A 19,025-nucleotide genomic window follows, 5' to 3' on the forward strand; every position below is an offset into this window, starting at 1 on the left:
CTGTGGATAGGAGGAAACCCTATCTAGTACTCCGAAGAGACCACCTCGCAGACCCACTAGTCGGAGAGCAGGGAGGTTTCACTGAATTGTGAACCTGCAAGCCGCCCCTCCCACCTAGAGACAGGGAGGGAAGGCTATATACATTGGCAGGATTTGGGTGCCGGCGTGATCGGCTTATGCACCCAGGGACAGATTAGTCCCCCAGCTGGGCCTTTGACGGCCTGGGAGGGTTGCCCCTAAATAATACACACACATAGTGTGTATGTATATTATGTAGGTGTATGCACACATGTCTTTGGAGGAAACCGGAGTACCCGGAGGAAACCCACACAGACACAGGGAGCGACAATGCAAGCTCCAGGCAGATTGGCGTCAGTGTGCAGATTCGAACCAATGACTCTTTTGCTGCCAAGTAATGGAGTTAAGCACTACACCACCGTTTGCATAAAACCATTCTGAAACAGACGCCCAGGATAACAAGGGCGCAGCATTCAATGAAGCATCACAGACCTATATGAGATGAGGCCCTGGACCAGCTGGTCCGCTAGGCTAATAACCTCAGGAGAGAGTCGGTGCTCCTCCACTGTCTGGTGCAAAATGCTCACTCTGTGAGTTGTATACAGCACTAGGGGTCAGGACTACTCCAAGATGGCCGCCGAGCGTTCAGAACGCGGCCACAGGAAAAAGGCCAGCACAATGTAAGCTGCGCAATAGCGTGGCTACGACAAAATGGGCGCCAATGGGAGTTTTCAATGTAATTGAAAAATCTCCCAAAAAATAGCGCCAGCGACCACTGAGACCCCAGTGTAGTGGCCACAATAGGCCGCAAGCCAGACCCCAGCATGGTAAACATGGAACGGGTCAGTACTTCGGATCTTCTATCAGTCAGATCCAGACAAGTAGGGGTTCCCGCCCGGCGGTGAGGGACTACAAAAGCCCTTAGTGGCTTTTCTCATTCCGCATCTCAGAAATTATCAAAGAAGGGCACAGAAGGAAAAACCTACACAGCGGTCTGATTTGTGTGATCCAAAAAAGACCGAGCCCTCAGCGGAAACCCAGCTGCACTATGCAGCTTAGGAGAGTCCCTTGCAGCAGTAAAAAGCGCACCCATAAATGCCTTATTCTGCCTTTTTTTTTTTTTTTTTTTTTAAACTAGGTACCTAGTCCATGGCTCCATAACAGAGCATTCCCCAGGGGATAACGGGGGAAGGGGGCACTCTTTTACCGCCCGCCCGCAGTCCACCCCCACCCTGGCACAAACTGTGTCCAGGACTAACAATAAAAACTCTGTGGGAATCACAGGTGCCAACACCTGCTGCCACCACCAGCATGTGGGGAAGGACCCAGATACTGACTCCAATATTTACATATAGTGTGTATTATAATATGCACACCTGTCCATACAAATAGACAAAAGCTCCTAGAGCCCTATTCAGGGCCTCTCACCCACTTGCTGCGCTGACCAGGTGTAACCAGGGGACTAGGAGGAGACTGCACAGCGCTGCCTGTGAGGAAAAGAACCGTGAGGTAACTTTTGCAGGGACCTGTGTTTAAACAGGAAAAGCCTCATAGGGCTGTTTTATTTAAGGACAAGTCACAGATACAGCATAAAAAGCAAAACCATTACAGGTGTCACCAATCAGTCAGCGTCTGCTGAAGTATAATCATAAACATCTGTGCTCATCACAGGGCTTTTTACCTCACAGGAAAGCCCAATACAAAAAAGAAAAAACACAGGCCAGATAACAGTCCCCTCAGGAAGGCCCCCTCCCCCCTGACAGCGGCAATGTTAGCAATGCAGCAAGGGAAAGGAGCAGGGAAGTAAGGGGAAGGGACCCCCGAACCCCAGGAATGCCCAGCTGTACCAACCCACCGAAGCAGGAGGGACTGTACTTACCCGTCCGAGCGAGGACTCGCTGACGCATTCCTGACAGACCTACAACCGCAATGGAGGTAGCTGTCGGCCCGGTCCACTGTGATTGAGGCAACACCACAGCTCAGTCATATGTGGACCTCGGAGCAAAGCTCACCGGCCACCTCAGGAGTCATGAGGTATGGCGTGGCAGACCAAGCCTCTTTGCAAAGGTGTGCCCACGCTTGCTGGTCGGACTGAGTAGACTACAAGGATCTATAATATCCAGCCTGTCTCTCAGCCAACAGTTGAAAGAAGATTCTTCAAGAAAAAGTAAAGTAAAATAAAATAAAATTTCTCCTCAGGGCGCTGGGCCCAAAGGGAGCCATACGTCCTTCTCCTTTGCTAGGCAGAACGAAACTGAGGCTGCAAGCTGCAGTGAGGAGGGTTATGTCTGGAGGGACCGCCCCCTGGGCGGGGCTGTTCAACTCTGTTAATGTAACATGTATTTAACTATTTAACATGTTTCTGCCTAGTCCTCTCCTGTAAACAGGGAACATAACCCACTTGTCAAGATTTAAGGAGCTGTGTCCGTCCATGGACGATAAGAGAAAAAGGTATTTACACAGACTTTATTTACAAGCAGAAGGCAGCATAGGTATGGGGGTGAGGAATCAACATTTTTATCTAAATTGTTTTAGCTTTTACTTCCACTTTACAGTTACCATAGGCATTAGATCAGAGCTATGCAATTAGTGGACCTCCAGCTGTTGCAGAACTATAAGTCCCATGAGGCATAGCAAGACTCTGACAGCCACAAGCATGACACCCAGAGGCATGATGGGACTTGTAGTTTTGCAACAGCTGGCGGTCCACTAATAGCATATCCCTGCATTAAATGATAATTACCTGATCCAGGCAATGATAAGTTAATCAGGAATGCATAAAATATCTATGGACATCCTGCAATCTCTACAGTTACCCTCTGATTTACCAGTCTAAAGAGAGCAATTGATCACCTGATATTGTTTTTATCTGAACAATCTTTATTGTTCCCAGAGAAATATTGATAGTGTATATGAACAAAGTAAGAAGTGTCTGCCCAGTGCATACAGTGGGGATCGAAAGTTTGGGCACCCCAGGTAAAAATTTGTATTAATGTGCATAACGAAGCCAAGGAAAGATGGAAAAATCTCCAAAAGGCATCAAATTACAGATTAGACATTCTTATAATATGTCAAAACAAGTTAGATTTTATTTCTATCATTTACACTTTCAAAATTACAGAAAACAACAAAATGGCGTCTGCAAAAGTTTGGGCACCCTGCAGAGTTAATATCTTATACTGCCCCCTTTGGCAAGTATCACAACTTGTAAACGCTTTTTGTAGCCAGCCTAGAGTCTTTCAATTCTTGTTTGAGGTATCTTTGCCCATTCTTCCTTACAAAAGTCTTCCAGTTCTTTGAGATTTCTGGGCTGTCTGTCACGCACTGCTCTTTTAAGGTCTATCCATAGATTTTCAATTATGGTGAGGTCAGGAGATTGTAAAGGCCATGGCAAAACCTTCAGTTTACTCCTCTTGATGTAATCCCCTGTGGATTTTGAGGTGTGTTTAGGATCATTATCCATTTGTAGACGCCATGCTCTCTTTAACTTCAGCTACCATCCAAAATTTGCTGAAATTTTATTGAATCCATTTTTCCTTCTACTCGTGAAATGTTCCCTGTGCCACTGGCTGAAATACAACCCCAAAGCATGATTGATCCACCCCCATGCTTAACAGTTGGACAGAGGTTCTTTTCATTAAATGCTGTGCCCTTTCTTCTCCAAACGTACCTTTGCTCATTCCGGCCAAAAAGTTCTATTTTAACCTCATCGGTCCACAGAACTTGTTTCCAAAATGCATCAGGCTTGTCTATATGTTCATTTGCAAAGTTCAAACGCTGATTTTTGTGGTGAGGACGTAAAAGAGGTTTTCTTCTGATGACTCTTCCATGAAGACCATATTTGTACAAGTATCTCTTTATAGTGGAATAGTGTACCACAACTCCAGTGTCTGCCAGATCTTTCTGGAGGGATCGTGCAGTCAAACGTGGGTTTTGAATTGCCTTTCTCACAATCCTGCGAGCTGTTCTGATATTTTTCTTGGTCTTCCAGATCTTGCTTTAACTTCCACTGTTCCTAACGACTGCCACTTCTTAATTACATTCCGAACAGAGGATATTGACATCTGAAAAAGCTTTGCTATCTTATTATAGCCTTCTCCAGCTTTGTGAGCGTCAACTATTTTCAGTTTCAGTTTTCTAGACAACTGCTTAGAAGAACCCATGGTGCTGATTGTTGGGGCAAGGTCAGATGAGTCTGGGCATTTAAAACCTTTGAGACTGACATCACCTGGTCTTCCCAGACGATGATTGAGGACAATCCATGACACTGGCAGGTCTCAGCTTTGCAAAGGGGGCAGTGCATGCTATAAATTCTGCAGGGTGCCCAAACTTTTGCAGACGCCATTTTTTTTTCTGTAATTTTGAAAGTGTAAATGATGGAAATAAAATCTAACTTTTTTTTACATATTATAAGAATGTCTAATCTGTAATTTGATGCCTTTTGGAGATTTTTCCATCTTTCCTTGGCTTCGTTATGCACATTAATACAAATTTTTACCTGGGGTGCCCAAACTTTCGATCCCCGCTGTACTTACATATGTGTGGCCAAAACAAGTATATTTGACAACAAATATGTGTGCAGCAGTCAATTTTTCCACACACAGTGCTATGGGTAGCTTTGTCGTTAGTGATTTTTCTTCAATTGTACATTGCCAGAATAAATAAAAATCCAATCACTGGACACAAACACTGTAATTAATGTGTATGTCTTCATGAAAATTAAACACTGAAGTTCTTATGTCTGCTGGTTTCCAATAAATAGCAAATACAAATCTGTTACTCTTATAGAGGCAATAAAAACTTACTTCCCCAGGAGGTCCAGGGACACCACGGTCACCTTTTTGACCCTAGAATCAAATGAAAACAAGAATTTAGCAAAAAGAAGCCATACGGAAAACATACAGGTTTCCAATAATCCCAAAGCAAGTTATACATAGTTATCCGTGTCAATGACTACCAAATTTGCTGACAAAGATACTAAAAGTATATTCGCACATTTTAAAAAGGTAAGCTTGTGTTCCCAACAATCTCAATGTAAAAGTCTTTTATGGCTATTATAGTGGGTTAGTAACCCAAAGTAACTGCTTAGGAGCAGTAAACATAAATTGATTTTTCATAGTATGTTAGCTTTTTCAAATTTCTATGGTCATAGGTATTAAACACAACAGTCCAGACAATGTTGCCATTTCTACACATACAGTACATGCAAACGCGTATTTCTTTTCTATTTTTGCCAGATTGTACATCCTATTTTTGATTGGCTGGTCACTGAGCCAGCTTCTTTGAGGCCATTTTCTTATAGCCCATGTCCTGTAAATAAGCCAGGATGTGGGAGTGTATATATTGGTGTTATTTCTGCCAGGCTTCATGGGTGACAAAAAAGGCCTACAGGTTTTGGAATTGCTTCAGAGTCTGCTACTCATACACATAAATCCCTGTCATGATGGCTCTACATTAACCTAACTCCCACTGCTGTGTCTCAACCAATTAGGATGGAGAAACCTGGGAAAGCTGCTGCTCTCGTGCACATCGCTGGATCGAGATGGGGCTCGAGTAAGTATTAGGTGGGGGCTGGGGAGGATGCTGCACACAGAATGTATAAACCACTTTGTAAGCTTCACGAGCTCCCAAGGTCCTTCTACACTGGTGGGTTTAAAAACATGTTTTTAAATGCATTGCATTAAAATTTGACACAATGCATATGCAATTTAAATGCAGTTCTGCATGTGTTTTCACGTTTGGTCCCTGGTTGATAGCTGCCGAATCTCCAGCTGAAATATTTTTTGCATCCTAAGCATATTAACCTTTAGTTAACCTCCTGGAACCACTTCTTTTGTCCGATTGAGGATAGGGATTTGTCCTCCGAGCTGAGAGTGCAATGGTGATAAAGTTTCAGAACCATGCTACAGTCCTAGGCTTCTCCAATCCTGAAAGAACTGATGAAGGTGTTAGTTCATCAGATAATTGGTCTGTGAGTGCGTGGTGAGGAGCACCTAGTACACATACAGCAGTTGTAATTTGTTTATTGATTAGGATGGTGGGATACAGTCAACTCCCCTATCTCAAGGCTTCTAATTGCTTAACCTGGCTGTGTGTCTCAAGGAGACTGGCAAAAATTATAGAAGCCCATAACCTGTTAAAATGTGTTGGCTGTACCCTACCTTTTTGACAATAGACATGAAACATATCAATGTGTTGTGTGAACTGGGTGCTCCTCACATCTCCTTCGAAGCCCAGGAAAATAAATTAGCTTTATCCATAGTTTTTATGGATCATGGTGAGTAATTGTGCAAACTGCCATATTGTGAATAATATCACATTTTTAACATGAATGGGAATATCAGTGCACAGGGATTTAGATGACTGCAACTTCAATGACTAAAATAGAAATGAATGAATCACAGTGAAAAGGTAAGAAACAATATGCCAAAGGCAAATGCATAAGATCAAACAACAATGTATTTTGCACTTGCCAGGAATAAAGGCTTTACATTCTGCTAATGCACGTGTCTTATATAAATTATCCATGCAAATATTATTTACCTTGTCTCCATCGCTGCCAGGACTTCCTGGAAAACCACGATCACCAGAAGGGCCCTGTAAAAAAGAATAGATTACATTACTCATAAATTTTTTGAAACTTTAAAAGTTTGGAGTGAATTATTTGGCATAAACTTTTACAAACCTCAGCACCAGGGAACCCACTTCTTCCTTCCTTTCCAGGTTTTCCCTGTTGGAAGCAAGCAAGGCAAAGAAAGCTGGATTGGATTTCAAAGATTTATTTAGAAAAAAAGTTGCTTTACCAGTGCACCTCCAAGAATATTGCACAGGCTTAAAGTTGACAATTATTTTAATATTGTTGTAGTAACATTTCCTCTTCTTGTTTTCATGCAAACAAGGAAAAATCATTTACCTTGTATACTAATGGTAATACAAAAAACAAGGTATCACATACAAAGCAAGGACAACACTTACTATTTTTCCTGATTCTCCTGGTTCACCCTTTTGTCCCCTTGCACCACCAGGAGGACCCTAGGAAAAACACTGACACTTTAGTTTTCCAGTATCATAAAATGTAGGTACCTTTTTAAAGTGATAATAAACCCTCAGATTTTTGAAGCACTTTCACCAGCTGATTTAATCATTTACTGAGTATGCTGCTTCTTCATCTTTTTATTGTTGCCTATGTTTCAGTTTAAGCTAGTGCCATGAATGCTCCCCCAGTCATGTTCCTGTTTCAGGGTGGCTCCTTCTCTTGCCGCATCCTATGGAGCCACCCCTGTGTTTAGAGATTATAGTTTTGTCTCCCTACATTTTGTGCATCAATAGAAACACAAAGCCCCATAGCCTAAGATGGCAAGGCACTCCCCCGCTCCTTCCTCTTCCTCTCCCCTTCCTTCTCCAAACTAACAGACTGGCTGGAGACTACCTTAATGACTGTTAAGTCTTTCCTGTGAAGACCAAAAGTTTAGGGAAGCAGCATTGTTGACAGAGCAGGAGCCAGCAGCATTGATAGTCTTAAACTGCAAGTGCTGGGGTAAGACTTTTAACAAATAGTTTATTGGGGAAAGTTATTGTGCTCAATGTAGTAAGCTTAAAAATACTATGGGCCGGATTCAGATAAAATGGTCTATCTGTCCGGCCGGCGTGACGTATCTTAGATACGTTACGCCGCTGTAACTTTGGGCGCAAGTTCCGTATTCTGAAAGAACTTGCGCCCTAAGTTACAACGGCGTAACGTATGTGGGCCGGCGTAAGCCCGCCTAATTCAAATGGTGATGTTGGGGGCGTGTTTTATTTCAATTTGATTTGACCCCGCGTATTTTACGTTTTTTTTTAACGGCGCATGGGCCGTTCGTGAAAAAATCCCAGTGCGCATGCTTTGAAAATCCACCGCAAAACGTCATTGCTTTCGACGTGAACGTAAATTACCTCCATCCCTATTAGCGAACGACTTACGCAAATGACGGAAAATTTTCAAAACTCGGCGCGGGAACGACGGCCATACTTAACATTAGCTACGCCTCATATAGCAGGGGTAACTATACGCCGAAAAAAGCCTAACGTAAACGACGTAAAAAAATGCGCCGGACGTACGTTTCTGAATCGGCGTAACTACCTAATTTGCATATTCCTCGCGCAACTATACGGAAGCGCCACCTAGCGACCAGTGTGAAATTGCAGCCTAAGATACGACGGTGTAAGACACTTACACCAGTCGTAACTTAGGGATATCTATGCGTAACTGATTTGCATAGATACGACTGGCCAGACTCAGAGATACGACGGCGTATCAGGAGATACGCCGTCGTATCTCTTTTCTGAATCCGGCCCTATGTTTATATGATCATCCAATTTCTTTACTTAGTTTGTGTTACACTTTGGATTTTTATTTTTAACTCTGTAAGTAAGTTTATTATCATTATAGGTCACCAGTCATCCTGCATTTGCCACTTCCTAAAATGTTTAAGTTACAAACAAAATGAAAATCAAATTTTTAAAGTTAAAGCAATGTCAGTCACTGCTTTATCACCTTCACATTCAGAAAGACCAAAAACAGCCATACTATAATCTGTATAAAATGGTGAAATTTTATGCAAGAAAGAGTTATGCCGCGTACACATGACCATTTTTAATGGTCTAGAAAAAACAATGTTTTTTTCAACCCGATTATTGTTAAGCCTGCCTTGCCTACACACGATTGTGAAAAAAAAAATGCTCTAGCAAAGCGCGGTGACGTACAACACGTACGACGGCACTATAAAGGGGAAGTTCCATTTGAATGGCGCCACCCTTGGGGCTGCTTTTGCTGATTCGCTCTTTTCAATCTTCGCACTTTTCAGTCTGTTACAGCGTGATGAATGTGCTATCTCCATTACGAACATTAGTTTTACCAGAACGAGCGCTCCGTCTCATAACTTGCTTCTGAGCATGCGCGTTATTTTCACGTCGTTAAAGCCCACACACAACCATTTTTTTTATGATGTTAAAAACAACAATGTTAAAAACTACGTGACAATTTAGAGCATGTTCTAAATTTTTAATGGCCATTTTTAACGTGCTCTTGGGCCCACACACGATCGTTTTTAATGACATTACATTTTTTTTTTTTCATTTTTCACATCGCGAAAACGCATACGTCTCCCCACTGGTGATGTTTAGCTTTGAGTTTAGTGTATAATATTTCTAAAACATTGAGGTATGTTTGAAAACTTATTTAATAGTGTTGAATTATGGGTGCAATACATAAGCACAAAATTATATAATCTATAGCCGTTAATCCTATTTCTTTTTAATGTAGTCAAACAAGAAAAATTATATCTCTCATTTGTTGCTATTAGTTATTGTACTTAATTAAAGAGTATTTCCATCATTATCAGACAGACAGCCTTCTCTTATTTACGTTTATTTGTGGTTTTACCACAACTAGTGAAGCAAATGGGAGGCTACCAGAGCTCTAAACAAATTTTTCCTCTGAAGAAAGGTTTTGAAGCGACATTTCTCATATGTACAAACTGTTGGCACTATATAAATCCTGTATTATAATAATAATCATAATAATAATAATAATAAAAAGAGGTCAATGGAAAATCTCATCGCTAAGGGGTCACATTCTATGATCCCCTACACACATCTTGGAAAAGGATGGCAAGTACTCTCAGCCAATCAGACTCTACTGCAATGTATCATGCTTGTAGGAAAGTAGGGAGAGCAAAGGAATAACTTCTTCAGTATAACCATACACCCCAGTGTCCAATCGGCAGGCTGTTAACCAGGCAAAATTGCTATATGCAGTGGGAATACAAAGGCCAGCAATCTTACTATGCTCTCTGGCATGGGTTTCCAGGCCACAAGAGTAGCTAAAGAAACTGTTGTCTGAATATATGATATACAGATATATAGATATATATAGATGCTCAAGCTAAAAATGCAAAAGGCTATAATTTTAAGATTACATCCACCGCCATTTGGTTAACTAGATAGAACTTTAAAATATTTAATTTCATGTTTCTCTACCAGTATCTGAGAAACCGTATTATCAACAATAAGTGTCCTTGCTGTAACTTACCTTTATTCAACTGATTTACTTGATGATAAACAACTTTTATCAAGTGTAGATATGTGATACTTTTCTTTAACTTTTTTCTAGAACATTTACCAATTTACACAACACATTATTAAATGGCCAAACACAAAACAAATATACTTTCCACTTACTGGAAGCCCTTGAAGCCCAGGTTCTCCATCATAACCTCGCTCGCCTTTTCCACCCTGGAAGAACACATTAAGAATGATAAAGGTAGAACTGTGTAAAACATCTGATAGACTAAATTAAAACATGCCTTCTCCAGATATTTCCCTAGCTGAGGTGCCACAATCAATACTTTATTTGACCATATCTTGGACCTCAACATTAATTGCAATAAATAATAAAGCGCTGAAAATGCACCTGCATATAGGTGAAAACTGATTTATAAAACTGCCTGAATATAATATATTCATTGCTTGTTTATGCTAAGCTTTAGAGGCATAATGTTTGCTGCTGCTTGCTAGCCTTTTGATGAATTAGATTGATGAATAGATTTGTGAGCAAACATAAAAGATACATTTTTTAAAGTAGAACTAAAGCTTTCAGTGAAATGCATTGTGTAATTTTTAATAAATTATCCTGTTTTTTTTCCCCTTTCGTTTTTTAAACAGGTATGGTTGAGAGCCCTGCATATTTCTATGGCACGCATCTTCTGGTACCTTGCATACCATACCTGCAAATGCACAACCCTCTATGCTGCCTTTATAGCCAACGCTCACAGTATAGTTTCAGCCAGAACATACATTCAGTATGCTGGTGTGTCAGCATGTGGTTCTCAAAAGCTCAAAGCATATACAGTAGTTGAGAGCTCAGCTCCTGCATTTAGGGTGCTTCTTAGCACACTGAGATACTGCAGGAGCAGAGTTGTTATCTTATGACAGGAAGCACCCTTGCTGTGGAACCACCAGTTAAAATAAGACAAAGGAAGGCATGTACCCATGGCCTGTGCAAGGCTGTACATGCATTGCTAATTGGCATCACACAAGTGACATCTCTGTTCTGGGACCACTGATGTTACATCCAGGAATGTAGCTCCTAGCTGGCAAAGCTACAGGGCAATAGATCTATTTCATAACTACCAAAGAAAACTATAACGTGGAAATCTTGTTTTTAGTAGACAGGTTCACTTTAAAGCTTAACTTGGAGGAGAAAGTTTTGTAATTAGGCCTCTTAAAGTGGTTCTACCAGGGGCGAGCAAAGGCCTGTGTCAGACTTTTTTTTATTTTGCTTTAAGCAAGTTTTGAATTGCCATATAAGTTCATGGGGATGCAAAACTCACTTGAATCAGGTCAAATGTAAGTCTTAAAGAAGTCAGCTGCAAGTTGCAAATGCACCTGTCAATGAATTTTGAATGATCTCAAATGTGTCTTAAACTGGTGCCAGTGAAACAGGCCCAAAGAGCCATTGACAGAGGTCGTAACACTGTTGCTCTACACAGGCTTTAAAGCCCCATACACACTATCAGTTTTCCTGACGGTTTTCTCTTCAGGTTTACCAAAACCATCTAATATAAGGGTCAAACCTCAAGAGTTTTAATTTGAATGCAATCAGGCAGGTCCTTGTACTACATGGTTTTGGTAAACCTGAAGAGAAAACCAGCAGGAAAACTGATAGTGTGTATGGGGCTTTACACTGTTGCTCTACAGATTCGCTATAGCAGCCAGTACTCTCTTTACTTCTCCTTTGTGTAGGCTGCAGGCAATACACTGTAATGCCAACACACCCTCTGCATCACACAGACTTTTGTGTGACAGATGTATTGTATCATCCATGTTATGCCTTTCCTCGATATTGCCCACAGATCTCCTCTAGGTTGGAAAATGTAATGCAACAATAAAAGTTGGATTTAGCATTCCCCTGCACATTATGGTACCAATCTAATCTCCTATGTCATCTAATTTGGGGAGCGTAGCTTCAGCATATGCTTGTTCATCCTGTTACAGTGACATATGCCTCTTATTTTTTCCTTTCCCTGAACATACTGTTGACTATGTCCAGAAGAATCCAACCATGGAGGATGCTTTTTTTTAAGGTATAGCCTAATTCTACATGAGATGAACACCCGACAATAAACTGTTGTCTCTAAAATTGCTTTCTCCCAAATAGCAGCACTGAAAAGAAACCTAAGTATTTAAATCTCGGAACAGTGTCTAAGTAAGTAATATCAGATACCTTTTCTCCTTTCTGGACTTGAGTATCCCCTGGTTCCTTCTGCTCTGTTGATTGTCCTGGAGGTCCAGGTGGTCCCTGTAGACCTGAATCACCCTAAAATAAAACCATAGGTTTGTTAACCTTAAAGCTTGCAAAATAAGAACATCTTCACGTTGACCAGGAAGGTAGCACTGTGGCCAGCCTACTTGTACTGTAAACAAGATTGTAAATTTGAGAAACAAATTGTTCCATGGAACTGACTTGTGATAACGTAAATGACAAGTAAAATGAAAAAAAGTCATGTTAGTTGCAGCCAAAAATACCTTTTCTCCCTTTGATCCTTGGAAATTTAAGCCCATGTTACCCTAAAAAAGTTAGATAAAATAATTAGTTAATGAAATACAACAATATGTGAGGAATATGAAATTAAGGACGTATTATGACTGCATTCACCTTCGCTCCTGGAGTTCCAGGTTGTCCTGGTGGTCCCTAAAAAAGAAACCAAGTGTCATCATGCAACAAATGAAACTGTAATTGCTCCACAAATTTGTCTAAAGACACTTTTCGGTGTATTAGCCTATTCATGACATCATATTGATCATTTAAATGGGTAAATCTTCAATAAGGACATGGTTTGAATGTACGCATACTGATTTTATCCTCTTATTCCATATTAACACAGTAACAGAAAAAAGACAGTGGTACCTTGAGTAAAAAACTTCTGTAACAGACAGAACCAACACCAGAGTTTAAAGCTGGCTGGATTTACTAAAAAAGTATAGGCTATACACATAGCAATGCGGCTAGCTACTGTTGGCCAACATTTATGTAGACAGTTTCATTTTCAAATTCAGTACAGGTTACTTTGTTTGCAAAATGCATGTTAGTGTATACAGTGAAGTTGTGTTTACTTCATTACCAATAATGTGAGAAATGCCTAATTATAGAGAAGAATCATATTTTAAAACTTCACTTGCATATGATTAGGTATCCAAAGGGCACAGCGTCACCTTATTTGCTAACTTTAACTTTGAACAGTGAGCTGCTTCTACTCATTAGGTAAATCAACACCACTATGTGTAGGGATTAAAGGGGATCTTTCAAAATAAAACATGTTATGATTTGACAGTATATATACAGTTAGGTCCATATATATTTGGACAATTTTCAAAATTTGGATCTGTGTATCACCAGAATAAAATTAAACAATCCAAATGAATTTGAAGTGCAGACTTTCAGCTTTAATTTGAGGGATTGAACATAAATATCAAGTACCAATTTTAGGAACTGCAACTATTTTTATACACAGTCCCTTTAAACACAGAATACTTTACTGGCAATAACTGCCTGAAGTCTGGAACCCATGGACATTACTAAAGACTGGGTTTTCACTTCAATGCTTTGCCAGGCTCTAACTGCAGCTGTCTTCAGTTGTTCTTCGTTTGTGGGTCTTTCTGCCTTCAGCAAGTGAAATGCATGCTCAATTGGGTTGAGATCAGGTGATTGAATTGGCTTTTGCAAAATATTCCCCTTCTTTTCCTTCAAAAGCTCCTGGGTTACTTTTGTAGTGTGTTTTGGATCATTGTCAATCTGTATTGTGTAGCGCCGTCCAATCAACTCTGCTGCATTTGGTTGAATCTCTAAACACTGCATAATTCATCCAGCTGCTTCTGTCTTCTGTCACATTATCAATAAACACCAATGACCCAGTGCCACTGGAAGCCATGCATGTCCATGCCTTTAACAAAAAATGGGTAGTGGCACTGCTAAATAGTATACAATGTAATACATTAGTCCCATGAGGGGGAAGTTGAAAGCAGACTCCAGATATGCAAAGAGAAGAGAAACACAGGCACCTCTAGGTTAGAACTGAATTTTTTTTAATGAGATACTGGTGCAATATCCACTTACATGGAGGTTAGGGAAAGGGAAGTAAGGCACAAGTCCATCCCCACTGGTGTGGTGTCAATCCGTGCAAAGCAGCGTTCAAAACAACTGATTTTAGCCCAAAGGGGAGAAATCCTAGCCAGCAGGATATCTGGGACCGCGACGGTGAAACCGAGGCTTTGATCAGGCTGATGCCCTTCTCTATGCCCATGCCATCACACTGCCTCCACCATGTTTTACAGATGACGTTGTGTGCTTTGGATCATGAGCTGTTCCAAGCCTTCTCCACACTTTTTTTCCCCTGTCATTCTGATACAGCTTAATCTTAGCTTCATGGAGAATGCTTTTTGAGAACTGGTATGGCTTTTTTAGATGTTTTTTGGCAGAGTCTAATCTGGCTTTTCTATTCTTCAGGCTTATGACTGGTTTGCACCTTGGGGTGAACCCTCTGTATTTGCTCTTGAGAAGTCTTCTCTTGATTATACAGTTGTGGCCAAAAGTTTTGAGAATGACACAAATATTAGTTTTCACAAAGTTTGCTGCTAAACTGCTTTTAGATCTTTGTTTCAGTTGTTTCTGTGATGTAGTGAAATATAATTACACACACTTCATACGTTTCAAAGGCTTTTATCAACAATTACATGACATTTATGCAAAGAGTCAGTATTTGCAGTGTTGGCCCTTCTTTTTTAGGACATCTGCAATTCGACTGGGCATGCTCTCAATCAACTTCTGGGCCAATTCCTGACTGATAGCAACCCATTCTTTCATAATCACTTCTTGGAGTTTGTCAGAATTAGTGGGTTTTTGTTTGTCCACCCGCCTCTTGAGGATTGACCACAGGTTATCAATGGGATTAAGATCTGGGGAGTTTCCAGGCCATGGACCCAAAATGTCAACGTTTTGGTCCCCGAGCCACTTAGTTATCACTTTTGCCTTATGGCACAGTGCTCCATCGTGCTGGAAAATGCATTGTTCTTCACCAAACTGTTGTTGGATTGTTGGAAGAAGTTGCTGTTGGAGGGTGTTTTGGTACCATTCTTTATTCATGGCTGTGTTTTTGGGCAAAATTGTGAGTGAGCCCACTCCCTTGGATGAGAAGCAACCCCACACATGAATGGTCTCAGGATGCTTTACTGTTGGCATGACACAGGACTGATGGTAGCGCTCACCTTTTCTTCTCCGGACAAGCCTTTTTTCCTGATGCCCCAAACAATCGGAAAGAGGCTTCATAATATGACTTTGCCCCAGTCCTCAGCAGTCCATTCACCATATTTTCTGCAGAAGATCAATCTGTCCCTGATGTTTTGTTTGGAGAGAAGTGGCTTCTTTGCTGCCCTTCTTGACACCAGGCCATCTTCCAAAAGTCTTCGCCTCACTGTGCGTGCAGATGTGCTCACACCTGCCTGCTGCCATTCCTGAGCAAGCTCTGCATTGGTGGCACTCCGATCCCGCAGCTGAATCCTCTTTAGGAGACGGTCCTGGCGCTTGCTGGACTTTCTTGGGCATCGTGAAGCCTTCTTCACAAATGCAGTGGAATTTTTTTTATGGGATTAAGTTAATTTTCATGGCAAAGAGGAACTTTGCAATTAATTGCGATTCGACTCTTCGTAACATTCTGGTGTATATGCAATTTCCCATCTCAAAAACTGAGGCAGCAGACTTTGTGAAAATTAGTATTTGTGTCATTCTCAAAACTTTTGCCCATGGCTGTAGACTTTGATAATGATATGCCCACCTCCTGGAGAGTGTTCTTGACTTGTTTGGATGTTGTGAATGGATTTTTCTTTACCATTGAGAGGATCCTGCAATCATCCACCACTGCTGTCTTCCGTGGACATTCAAGCCTTTTTATGTTGCTAAGCAGTGTGTGTTCGTCTTTCCTCAGACTGTACCAAACTGTTGATTTGGCCACTCCTAATGTTGCTGCTATCTCTCTGATGGATTTGTTTTGTTTTTAAAGCCTTGCAATGGTTGGTTCCACTTGCATGGACAGCTCCTTTAAACGCATGATGTAGGTTCACAGCAATAGATTTCAAATGCAAATGCCACACTTAGAATCAACTCCAGACCCTTTACCTGGTTACTTGATAGAGAAATAATGAAGGAGTAGCCCACACCTGACCAAGAAACAGCTTTTGATTCAATTGTCCAATTACTTTTGGACTTACTTTTGGTTTTGGTTGAAAAAGGGGGAATGGCTGTTCTTAAGAGCTGTAATTCCTAAACCCTTAATTAGATTTGGATGTACATACCCTCAAATTAAACCCGAGTGTGCACTTCAGTCCATATGTTTTGGTAAATACCTGAAAAGAACTAACATTGTGCCTGTGTCCAAATATATATGGACCTTACTGTATATCTACATACACACCACATAGACATATAAACTGTATATGTACAGTACTGTATATACGGTATATAATATATATATACTTATTATAGAAATACAAACCATACCGGTAAACCTGCAGGTCCTAAACGCCCAGGCGGACCTTGTATTCCTGGGGGACCCAGTAAACCCTGAAAAGAAAAACAGATGTTAAGCTTCATAGGAGTAGGACAATCAAAGTAACAGAGACCACGATCAGATGTGGAAGTATCAAGCTGTGAGTTATTTGTCCCATGATGTTGGTTTGTTTTGGTCTACTTACAGCCTTTTACACAGGAATCACACATTAATGTAAAGATAATCAGTGCCATGTTCAAATCCAGTTAATCTTGCATATTCCTTATGTGTGTATTGTGTGACCACAGAATGACCAACAGACATTGGTCTGATTAACAATCATAAGATTACTGTATATTTGAACCACAGAACTGTATATTTGAAAAGGCCACTCAACCAGGAATCATCTTTTAGCAGTGTAGGAAGACAAAACCATTAATAAAAAGCTGATTACTCTTACATTAACTAACCCTTCATCTTTATTATCTGCAATCCAGAAACTACTAGATAATTATATCATACTATAAAATAAACTAAAATAAATGCTTTGTCTTACCTATGAACCTCCCTATAGAAATCTCTAACAGTCTGCGTATTAAAAATAGCTACAATTGGGATGAAGAAGCTATCTTATCCCTAGGAATAAAACTTACCTACCCACCTTCCAAATTATATGAAGAAAACTTTCCCAATCTTATAGACCAAGTCACCAAAGACCTGCAAATTATGCAGAAAACACAACTCTCATGGGTTGGGAAAATTGCTGCATTTAGGATGCAAACCCTCCCCAAAATTCTCTTCAAAAAAAATTACGCAGATTGACACGAAACTGAAAAACTTCATTTGGAATGGAAAAAATCTAGAGTAGTGTTCTCAATTCTAACCACCACCAAATCCGCAGGTAGCATGGGCCTACCAGTTATTAGAGATTATCATTATGCCTCTTTACTGGATCAGATGAGATTCTGGTTCACCTCTACCGAAGACAAACATTGGGTAAGCATTGAAAATGAAGCCACTGTAGGCTACGATCTCAGTGCCTTAACCATTGCTAGTTATGTACTTCCCAAACTTAGTCTACCTAATCTTTTTAGCATTAGGTCCACAATAACAGCATGGAAACACCTTCTATCTAAAACCAAACACAAGAAAGATGGAACCAAGGTACCTATCCAAACAAGAGTATTAGACTACTGTAAAATGTGTTACTCAGTAGGTAGCTGGATGTATCCACCTTCTTGTCCAACTTCACAGGCAACCTAACTGAACTTATTCCTGCCATGGTCCTTTTAGGTATAAATCTTGATATGTTTCCTTAATATACAGATCGATTGTGGCTCATATATTAACAGCGGCAAAGCTTACTATAACCAGTTTATGAAAATCCACTGAAGCACCCAATCTTTTGAATGTAATATCTAGATTAAACACTCAAGCTCAATTCGGAAAATGCTAGAATATAAAAATTACTCCACTACTACCTTTAAAAGTAAGAGGCGAGCCTGGCTATCTCATCCTAGAGCTTCTAAATACCTAAAAGAATGTACCCTTTAATAGTACTGATGAGTTGTATATAACCTTTCTTATTATATGAGATTCAGATGTAGCTCATTATTTATCACTAAGTTCCTTGATCTATGTTGATGATATTAAATTGTTGGGCAACCCCTCCTTACAGTTTTATCCCACCCAGGGTAAGCGGGGTCTGACTAACAATTAGATATTAATACTTATTTTTCTTTCCTTCCATTGTACATTGTTTTGTTCTTTCTCACAATATGTGTCACACAAGTATTAGGATCAATCCTATAAAGTGATGTCTAATATTGTCAATATCTGTTATGATACATTTCATTAAAAAAGCGGATCGCTAACCTGCAGTCATGGGTTTAGGAGATATTCCCCTCGCAATGCGCCGCTGATTGCAGCGGCGCATGCGCAGGGGGGGATCCTCGGCTGAAGGGCCGGCATGCCGGCATAAAATCTCCCGCGCGCATGCGTGGGAGTGACGTCATCGCCGCTCGAGCCAATCACAGCGCTGGAGCGGCGATACCCGGAAGACACACTCGGCTCAGCTTGGCGTGGACCAGGTAAGTTCCCTACACCTCGTTCCGAGGTAAGTATTTCATAATGAGCTAATATGTGGTGCATACTAGCTCATTATGGCTTTTGCCTTGCAGGTGTAAAAAAAAATGTATATGTGGGTTTACAACCGCTTTAAGCCCAACTAATCCTTCAATTTGTGTCAGATAAATAAATTCTAGGTGTTTTAAAACAAGAAATGTTCAATGTCTTTACAGTTTGTTTTCTTTCTAAAACAGCATGAATAGAAAAGCCTGTCCCCTGCCAAAAGCTGCAGAGTGAAACCCTTGCTTTCTGTGGGGAAACAGTGGTATCATTGCAGAGATCAGACACCCCTTCTACTGAGTC

At 40.6% G+C, this 19,025-nt stretch overlaps 1 protein-coding gene across 5 annotated transcripts in view; it reads right to left on the reverse strand.

The window, feature by feature from the left end:
• The window catches only part of COL4A5 (collagen type IV alpha 5 chain), a 203,281-nt gene that overhangs the window by 108,072 nt on the left and 76,184 nt on the right, over positions 1-19,025 (reverse strand). For all 5 annotated transcript variants that reach the window (XM_040323904.1, XM_040323901.1, XM_040323903.1 and 2 more), the window contains exons 10-18: positions 16,607-16,669; positions 12,713-12,748; positions 12,583-12,624; positions 12,281-12,373; positions 10,237-10,290; positions 6,994-7,050; positions 6,704-6,748; positions 6,562-6,615; positions 4,824-4,865 (exon numbers count right to left, since the gene is read on the reverse strand). In XM_040323904.1, coding sequence (XP_040179838.1) covers positions 4,824-4,865; positions 6,562-6,615; positions 6,704-6,748; positions 6,994-7,050; positions 10,237-10,290; positions 12,281-12,373; positions 12,583-12,624; positions 12,713-12,748; positions 16,607-16,669 — 486 coding nt within the window. The remainder of the gene's footprint in view (positions 1-4,823; positions 4,866-6,561; positions 6,616-6,703; positions 6,749-6,993; positions 7,051-10,236; positions 10,291-12,280; positions 12,374-12,582; positions 12,625-12,712; positions 12,749-16,606; positions 16,670-19,025) is intronic.

The sequence above is a fragment of the Rana temporaria genome, chromosome 9 (genome assembly GCF_905171775.1).
Source record: "Rana temporaria chromosome 9, aRanTem1.1, whole genome shotgun sequence".
In the NCBI taxonomy this organism is placed as follows: domain Eukaryota; kingdom Metazoa; phylum Chordata; class Amphibia; order Anura; family Ranidae; genus Rana; species Rana temporaria.